Source organism: Crassostrea angulata, chromosome 4 (assembly GCF_025612915.1).
Source record: "Crassostrea angulata isolate pt1a10 chromosome 4, ASM2561291v2, whole genome shotgun sequence".
Lineage (NCBI taxonomy): Eukaryota > Metazoa > Mollusca > Bivalvia > Ostreida > Ostreidae > Magallana > Magallana angulata.
In genome coordinates, this window is record NC_069114.1 from 26103926 (window position 1) to 26114044 (window position 10119).

Genomic DNA, 10119 nt, shown 5'->3' on the forward strand with positions numbered 1-10119 from the left:
CTAGGCTAAAATTAAAATAGTCTTAATTATCTTACGTGACATACATCATTTTTAAAGTCTTCGGATTTTGTTAGGGATGAAAAGGAAAATAGTATGCAGAAAATAAGTTGGATATTTGAGTATTTGAAGCACTAAAATTAAACTAAAGAAATTTGATTGAAATTATGTTCGACAGGTATTGTAGTATACGTTTACATTGAATTTAATTTGGGCTTAATGAGATTGTACATCATTCAAGTCTTCAGATTTTGTAAGGGATGCATAGAAAAATAGTATGCAATAAAAAAGTTGGATAATTGAGTATTTGAAGCACCAAAATTATAAACCTAAGAAATTCGATTGAAATTATGTACTACAGGTATTGTAGTAAACATTTATATTGAATTAATTTTGGCTTAACGTGGTATTCATACTAAACATTAGAAAAATATTCCAATTGGTGAATTTTCCAAAATATTCATGTATATACAGTAAAACTCGCTTAGTACGAACACAGATATAGCAAATTCTCTGATATAGCTAAGTTTTTTGAGTCCCTGGTAAAATTGTTAACAAATCTTACCAAAATTTTACGGTTATAACGAATTCGGATATAATGAAATTTTACGAATTTATGGATATAGCGAACTGATTTTGAGTCCCGTAGAGGTGATAAATAACGGAGTTTAACACTTTTATAATGAATTCCTTTACATTTAAAAAAGTTTGCACTACCATTTAACATAATAGTTTGAATGAATTAATTTTCATTAATATTTTTCAATTCACAATCTGATTTCTAAAGGTATTAAAGGGACCTGGACACGATTTCAGATGAAAATTTTCTTTTTGATTTCTATGTATAAAATAGTTTACTTCTGTATTTTGAATGATTCACCAAAAATTGAATGTTAGAAGTCATGTTACAAGCGAGATACAGAGGAAAGAAATCGTTATGTAAACAAAGCTTGAGTCTTATATTTGTTTACAAATACTATAAAGTAAAGAAATTGCCATTTCTTTATCAAAATAACTTGTGGAAACAAGATAGACTGATCCAATGGGTTCATAAATAATTTTATCACAACAAACAGCAACATTAGATTGAAACTTATACCAATACAACAAATACGTCAACATTAACAGGACTCGAGCTTTGTTTACAAGACAAAGAATTCTAACCTGTGTAACTCGCTTGTAACTTGATATTCGACTTTCAAATTTTGTCAAAGCATTGAAAACATCTATATTAACAATTCTAGATTTAAAAATTGAAAAAATAAATTTTGAAAAATTTGAGCTCAAATCGTGTCCAGGTCCCTTTAAAGTGACAAATTAAATTGACAATTATACGGATATAACGAATTACAGATATGACGAAGTAAATCCATTGGTCCCTACGACTTCACTATAACCAAGTTTTACTGTACCAGGTAGCCACATATATTGAAAAGACTTTCAAAAGTGTGTTGTACATGCGTGGCCTAGTGGTAATGCGCAAGTCATTTTGATTTGCAGTCGCTGGATTGATTCCACCGAATTTTTTTTGTTTTTTCTTTAACTTAAAAAATGATAAGAATAGAGAGTTTAAGTTATATTTATTATTAGCCCATAGCCATTGGACACAATTCATTAACTTAACTTAACATTAACATTATACTTTTTACCTTAAATATTTGTAATGAGAAATTATTAGACTGATTCGCAGATTTTCAAAGATTGGGTGGAAGAAATATAAATTAAAACCTGATAATTGAAGATGTTTTATTTGATAAAGTTATTGCACATAATTTTGTTCTCTCGAAACAGTACAACTAAAACTCATTCATTATGCTCTCTCTCTCTCCCTCTCTCTCTCTCTCTCTCTCTCTCTCTCTCTCTTTCTCTCTCTCTAAATTATTAATGTAAAATAAATTCACTCCAAAATGAGAAAAAGAAAATCATACTCTAACAGAACATGTCAAGATTTATATATTTGTATTCACAAATTAAACAGTCATGCTTAAGTAGCATTTTGTTGCAGAGTTACTTGACATATCTCTTACAAAAGTGCATATAGTTACATTTTGTTTTAAACCAAAAGAACAGAGAAAAAAGAAGTGAACAATATATGATTACGATAATTCAATTTTCAGATATACCTCGAACCTGCTGATCAGGCAGTTGTCATGGTAAATAGATGAGTGTAAATTAAATACACGTATTAATAATACTTATAAAGATATCACACAGACCATTTGATAAACACTCCATCCTCATTCTCGTGCAAAAACACACAATGATTAAGGCACTTTACAAGGTTGGTCAACAACTCTAAAAGACCAAATTCCTCATTAAGTACTTGAACTAATTGCAAAGCAATTAATATGATGCATTAAATATCAGCCATAATGAATAGTAAACCTTCAATTTAAAAAAAAAATGCATTTCTATTATCATTGATAATTTTTTTTTACTTTTTAACAATGCATGGTGTTGAAAAAAAAATCCATTATGTCTATTTGTATCTTTGATGTGAAATCTAGATTATGTTTCGGTAAATTGTAATAATGATTTCCTTAATGCATCTGAATATGGTTCAATACTACTTAGATATTTTACTTAAACTCCCTTTACATTATTTTTAAATTTAACAATCTAAAGATAAAATATTATACCAAAATAAAAACAAGCTTAGAAACTTATTATGCATGAAACATTACAGCCATATTAAAACTGGGGCCACTGAAAATAATTGTCAACAAAGTTGGTCATAGAAAACAAACTCAAGGGTAGAAATAAAAAGAGATGCTATATTAAAGGTTGACTTTTATAAAAAAAATCACATGACTCTATTGTCTAAAAGAAAATGGGTACCAAACCAATAAAAACAATGCCAACAACAAAATATATGTACTACCCTTACATAAACAACCTTCCAGATAAATGAAGACATGTATAAATCAATTGAGTTTATATAATTTGGCATACCACAATAAATATTTACCCCAAATTCTATGAACAACCAAGCTACTCAACATCAATTTCAAAGTATATAGCACCCCTATCTCAAAATTTTCTCACAATGTATATGCATCTTTCAATGCTCATCCATCTAATCCCCCCAAAAATGTTGTGACATCCTATTCATTTTTTACTGTATATAAACCCAGTATTACTTATTACTTTTCCATTTATGCAAATTGGGAGCACCATCGACCAGTAATCTATACAAAGCAGATACCTTGCAGATTTTATTCTCTTATCGGTTGTTCAATTTCAAGAGGGCTGGATGGACATGGCCATTTTTGGACCAAATTAATCTCCTTCAGAAGAAGAGTTCTGTATAAAAATATATTCAAATTTCAGAGCTAAAATATTTGGAGTTTTACTTATTTTAAATGAGAGTGTATGACCAAAAATTTCTTATTTAAAATCTAATGGGTAATTGTTGACCATTTAGCCTCCTTAATCATAATACAAAAGGCGCTCAGTCATTTCATTCCTCTAACAATTTAGCTCAGCTGTAAACAGATACTAGTGTTGTCTAGTGTCCCACCAAGGGATATATTCAACTCTCATTATGCTTAGCACTACAGAATTCAAAAAGATATGTACACATAAGCACCAACCTTATTTATTTGTGCCACTTAGTAGTTCCTCATTTAAGGTATGGCAAGAGTGCAGTTACAATACTTTAGTGGGAAAAAAATATCAAAAGACAAAAAGAACAAGACTTGAAATGGTGGGTCGATCAATATTGGATATGAAAGACAATGCCAGATTAATACATGCTCAGATACAGAGCAAATAGGTTACTGAAATTTTGTATTCAAGTAACTACATACATGTATGTTACCTAATCTTTGTATTCAAGTATCTACTTAGCACATCAAAAATTTGTGCTAAAATAACAAGAGCCCATGATTTGTGCTCAAGCAGTAGAGCACACAATGTGCTCAAGCAGTAGAGCACACAATGCTGATTCAGAGCACAGAAACAATGAGTTACCTCTATAGAGTCACATGAAGCCATAGTACAGTAAGTGTGAAATTGGTTTCCTTATTACATTCAACTCGTGTGTGGTTAAAACAAGATTTTGTATGGCATATGAATATAATTAAATGAACACAACATATAAAATACCAACTTGTGTCAAATAAAACTACAGGCGGAAAAGCCTAATTCCATTTCAAACTGAAATGCTGGTTTGTCAAGACGTGGGAGTGATTTCTAAGCAACAGTTTTGATTCCATCAAACGACCAGCACTGTTTGGGAATAATAAATATTGGTCATAGAATGCAGCACCATTACATCTTAAGCCGCTCTCTAGGCTGTAATACTGGTTAGTGATTAAGCCTCAGGTTACTGAATCCCAAGTTTTATTTATCACATTTTCTTCACAGTTCCTCAAAGAAGGCTACTCTGGCTTGAGCAGAACTTGATTTAGCCTAAAAAAGATTTGTTTTCAAAAATCACTAGAACATAGCACAAAATATTAAGATACCTTGCACAAACATTCATAAGTTTTACACCCAAATATTGTACAAGGACCTTATAATATGGAATTTAAGTGAATATAGTGTGAAAACACTGCTTATCAAAAATTGTACAATATACATGTATTGACAAAAACATTGACAAAATTTTCATTTTATGTCACCATATCAGTATATACGGTAATAAAAATGTAATGTTATTGCTGAACTCAAAATCATTGTGAAAAATCATTAGAATTTCATTGGAGGGTTCTGATACATTTTAATAACAAAGTAATTACCAGTAATGCAACAAGTTTACCTGACCGAGGGTGGAGTACTGACTGCCCCCCCCCCCCCTCTGCATACTGAGTATTACTGTATTATACCTGTTTGAGGGTGGAGTACTTGCTGTCACCCCTCCCCCCTCTGTATACTGAGTATCACTGTACTATACTGGTCTGAGAGTGGAGTACTTGCTGCCCCCCCCCCCCTCTGTATACTGAGTATAATTGTACTTTTCCTGTCTGGGGGTGGAGTACTTTCTGTCCCCCCTCTGTATACTAAGTGTTACTGTAACATACCAGTCTGAGGGTTGAGTACATGCTGCCTCCCCCTTTGTATACTGGGTGTTAGTGTACTATACCTGTCTGAGGGTGGAGTACTTGCTGTCCCCCCTCTGTATGCTGAGTGTTAGTGTACTATACCTGTCTGAGGGTGGAGTACTTGCTGTTCCCCCTCTGTATGCTTAGTGTTACTGTACTTTACCTGTCTGAGGGTGGAGTACTTGCTGTCCCCCCTCCCCCCTCTGTATACTGAGTGTTACTGTACTATACCTGTCTGAGGGTGGAGTACTTACTGTCCCCCCTCTGTATACTAAGTGTTACTGTAACATACCAGTCTGAGGGTGGAGTACTTGCTGCCTCCCCCTTTGTATACTTGGTGTTAGTGTACTATACCTGTCTGAGGGTGGAGTACTTGCTGTCCCCCCTCTGTATACTGAGTGTTACTGTACTATACCTGTCTGAGGGTGGAGTACTTGCTGTCCCCCTCTGTATGCTGAGTATAACTGTACTATACCTGTCTGAGGGTGGAGTACTTGCTGTCCCCCCTCTGTACACTGAGTGTTACTGTACTATACCTGTCTGAGGGTGGAGTACTTGCTGTCCCCCTCTGTATGCTGAGTATAACTGTACTATACCTGTCTGAGGGTGGAGTACTTGCTGTCCCCCCTCTGTACACTGAGTGTTACTGTACTATACCTGTCTGAGGGTGGAGTACTTGCTGTCCCCCCTCTGTATGCTGCTCTCATGTAGCCGGTCCAGATCTGTCTCCTTCTCCTCCACTTTGAGCACCTCTATCTCCGACTTCAGCTCCTTTAGCTGCTCCTGTAGATGCTTCGACTTCTCCATGTACTCAACTCTGAAAGAGACGAAATATTTTTTTTTCTGTTGGACCATCTCCTAACAGATATTAGTGAAAAAATATCATTAGACCTTTTTCCTTAAAGAAGGATGAAATAGCACCTCTTACAACCAGAAAATGGCAATCAATTAGGACCCACCTTTCTCTCTCTATTTCTTGGGACAACTGATCCATGTCTCCATCCCCTAATAGTTCACAAGAAAACTCCCCATCAACGGAAATCTGGTGTGAATTACCGATGTGAAAGTCTGAGAGGTCGGAGGTCAAGGACGCAAGAGGGAACATGGTCTATAAAACAAGGAACAAATAAAATATCATAGAAACAAATACAACACTGCTTCATAACATGATTTTGAGGGGTACAGTTAACTCTACAAACGGCATCTCTGTACATGAATTATTTAGTCTGAAAGAAGAAATAAGGTAAAATGATTTTATTGTATACAAATGGAAGTTGGATTATTCTTCAAATAAAACCTTAGACTTTTTATATATATATATATAAATAACCATGAAATAAGGAGTGTCGATACAAACAGGATAAGTAGGGGAAACACGTGCCACTTCTAACAGCCGTTCTTTCGCCAATTTTTCGGACATCCTCGCTTGAGTTAGTTCGTCTTTCAACTGATCCGCTTCCTTAGCTCTGTTAACAAATAAAAAAAAGCTTTTTTCACATGCTGCACTCTTGTTAATGATGTGAAATAAAGGCTATGCATGGTATTATATATTCATAATTTGTAAATTTTTGTCTCTTTTTTACAATACAGCAATTACCGGTACAATCATGTTCATTCACATCGTTGGTAGGATTTTTTTTTTATACTGAGTATGTTTATTTTTCACTCTTTTTGCCAATTAAAAGTGAAAAATATTTAACAACATAGTTAAATCAGTTATTCTTGTTCTCCAAAGAATTCATTTTATAAGACAAACTTTTAAAAAAATCTTAAAACTGAGTGTGTTTATTATACAAATGACAAATCTACATAATGATTTACAAGAAGAACTGACCTCCTTTCTGAGTCCTCCAATAACTTGGTGGCAATCATCTCATATTCTCTAGCTCTAAACTCCATCAATATTCTCTCTTCTTCAGTCTAAAATAAATGATGACCATGCTTTTACAAAATCCCTCTACTGTTATTTAAAGAAGTCAACCATATTTTCATCATATATTTTTTTAGGAAATCTAGAGTTATCTACCTTGATGGCTGTGATTTTGATGCTTTGAATTTCACGCTCTGCATCGGATGCTTTTTGAGTCAGAAGCTGAGCCTCTTCCTCAGCAAACCTAGCCTTCTCAGCCAGCAGTTCTGTGGTTTCTTCAGAGCGTTTCTATATAAGAAGAATGGTGAGAGAATATATGTATCCTTTTAGCAAAACTTACTATAAAATCTGGTCAAAACAACCTCTCATTTCAAAAAATACTTTTGATATAAAACAAACTAGTGTATTCATGTATTGCATATTCTTTTTGAAAAATTATTAAGTGTTCAGTACTCTATCTACTGATTAGTGATTAACATTTCTTTTCCTTGTCACTCACCAACATTTCCTGGGCAGTTCTAACTTCTTCCTGCATCTGTGACAATTTTCTCTCTAACTCTGCCTTTTCTCGTAATGCCTCTTCTTTCAGCTGTTTTTCTTTGGCTAGTTTTGCTCTATCACACTGGAAAATAGCCATACATTTTTTAAAATTGTGGTAGATAAATGTATTGTTTTTCAAGTTACTGTAATTCTGTTGTTCTATATATACATGTACAATGTAGATGTATAGGTACAACATGTACCAATACAAGCTCAATTGAACCTGACTGAAGTATTTATACTGTGATTATCAAAGTTAATTAAAATACCGGTAAATATGGAATTTACCATGGAACCAAGAATATTTATGTTCCAGAGGCTATTTTTGAACATTCTGAAATCAACAGGTTTTATGGGTCAGATGAACTTTCAATATCTGTTGGATTTTAAGGGAAAAGGTATTCAGGGAATTCACAATTCTGATATTCCATGAAACTATAATGATATAGATTCTTACATTATTGAAATAATATTGCTTACTCTCTTTCTCTGTCTCTCATCTCTAGCATTAGCTTTCATCTGTTGGATTTCCATCGAATCTGGTTTTCTTCTGCGCATGAACAACTCATGATTTCCAACACATAATTCTAGAATCTGACAAAATAGAAACAGTGATAAAACAATAATATTTACATAACAAAAAAAAAAAAATAAAATCTTTTTGTTGTTGTTTGAATGTACTGTAAACATATTTTTATTTGCATGGGAGATATACTTGCAATGTTTGCAAACACCCCACAATGGCTAATATTTATCATTGGTGATTTGGAAAATAAAGTGCCTGTTGTCATTACTGTAAATTCCTAATTAAACGCGAGGAATTAATATCCGCGTAAAATCGCGAGAAGCCCACATTGCGAATTTTAAAATCTCCCTTTTAATTTTCGAACAAAACTACATGAAACTATGATAACATTTCGACATTCGCGATTTTATGTTCTCGCGATTTGATGGAAAACCGTTGAATCGCGAATTAAGTACTCGCGTAAAATAAGGAATCTACAGTAATGAGTTGGTTTACTGAAACAGTTTCTATAAGCTATCTAAGGAAACCCATTATTAGCACCGATTCTGAAGCACTGTAATAAGAGAACCAAGACCTACAAGTACCTCAGGTTATGAAATATCTTAATAAACCATGAGAATTTTAAAGAATTTCTGTATATAAACTAATTCCCACTGCATACAGTTTTCAGTATTGTGGTTTAATTGCATTATGAATATTACTTACAAGTTTGTTGATTTTCACTTTTGGTGCATAAAATATAAAATCTGGAACTTTCTTCCCTACTGGTTTTATCACAAACTGAAAAGCAAAATATCAACACTTAAAAAAGACAAATAATGCACAAAATTACATTTACATGTAGAAAGAAAATAACGGAAAATAAAAGTGTGAGGTGATAACAAAGATAACGCGTTACTTCCCAAAATTTCAGACATACTTAAACTACTGGTACATGTATCATTGTTTATTCCTCATGCAGTCTTTATGTCCGAAGACAGAGACAAGTAAATTTTGAGGTTGGGTCAGTGAAAATCAAAATTCATGATGTCCAAATGACTTATTAAAATTTTCACTGAATTCTTCATATTTGACGGAGAAATGCATGGTTTTTAGGTTTTCTGTTTTACATGTCACGTGAGCTAGGAAAGATTGCCTTTGTTCTTTTAATTTTCACTTTTAACTCACCTTTTTTTCCTTGAAGGAGATGTTTTTCACTTCACTCCAAGGAAAAGTGATTTTGGGTTCTAGCCGGTTATTCTGGTCATAGACATTGAGTCCCAGGGCATCTACCCCCAGCCACAGTTCTGTGTTCTTTTTATTCTAAATATTACATTCAAAAGCTTTAGTGAAAAAAATGGATAACAAGTGGTATTAATAATGTTAATAGCTAGCAGAAAATTTATTCCATTTTGCCATTTGCTATTAAAGTAGTCCGAGTATCGCACTACGTCATAATACGGATTTTACAATATTGGTTCGACTTTTACAAAGCGTTTTTGATACCCGGTATTGATTTTGCTCTACATCGCTGCTGTAAACAATGGCAATAATAAGCAATTTGAACGGTAATATATGTATTCTATGAGAGATAGAAATGAAATAATGTTGAGAAACTCGATTCTGTTACAGTAAAATGAAAAACGAAGCTTCTGATTAAGCAGGATCTCAGGTATGCTTATATCTTCTTTGTTTTGACCCCCCCCCCAATTTTTCTTTTTCTTTTACTAAAACCGGTTTAAATTTAGAAACAGAAGCTATTTCGAATTTAATCAATCGTCAATTAATTAATGTTTAAATGATATCTAAGATTGTTGACAGATCTAGGCAGAAAACTGTAGCAAAATGTGATTTTTACGGATTTTTTCATCAGGGTCTACTTGGTTTAGAGCTTATAGCGTGAAAAGTAATCCGTCAACATATAATTTATTTTACCAAATCTTTTTTCTAAGATGTCAATCTATATAATAAACACCATGAATTTAAGTTTGAGTCCATAAAATAGTAACAAAATTACCAAACGCGATACTAGCATTGCATTTTCTGTATCCTATTTTGATACATCAGGTCCATAAAGCGTACTTACTTAAAAAAATTTGCGCAAAATTATTGATGAGATATGGCTTAAATAAATATTTATACTCTATTTTGTATGTTCAGTT

At 33.1% G+C, this 10119-nt stretch overlaps 1 protein-coding gene across 1 annotated transcript in view; it reads right to left on the reverse strand.

The window, feature by feature from the left end:
- Positions 1-1728: 1728 nt before the first annotated feature.
- LOC128182181 (merlin-like) overlaps positions 1729-10119 on the reverse strand; it is a 9247-nt gene continuing 856 nt past the window's right edge. Inside the window, exons 2-11 of the mRNA XM_052850788.1 lie at positions 9146-9280; positions 8684-8758; positions 7933-8046; positions 7412-7534; positions 7069-7200; positions 6877-6962; positions 6400-6508; positions 6002-6150; positions 5700-5859; positions 1729-4410 (exon numbers count right to left, since the gene is read on the reverse strand). Of these exons, the coding sequence (XP_052706748.1) occupies positions 4360-4410; positions 5700-5859; positions 6002-6150; positions 6400-6508; positions 6877-6962; positions 7069-7200; positions 7412-7534; positions 7933-8046; positions 8684-8758; positions 9146-9280 (1134 nt within the window). The 3' untranslated portion in view covers positions 1729-4359. The remainder of the gene's footprint in view (positions 4411-5699; positions 5860-6001; positions 6151-6399; positions 6509-6876; positions 6963-7068; positions 7201-7411; positions 7535-7932; positions 8047-8683; positions 8759-9145; positions 9281-10119) is intronic.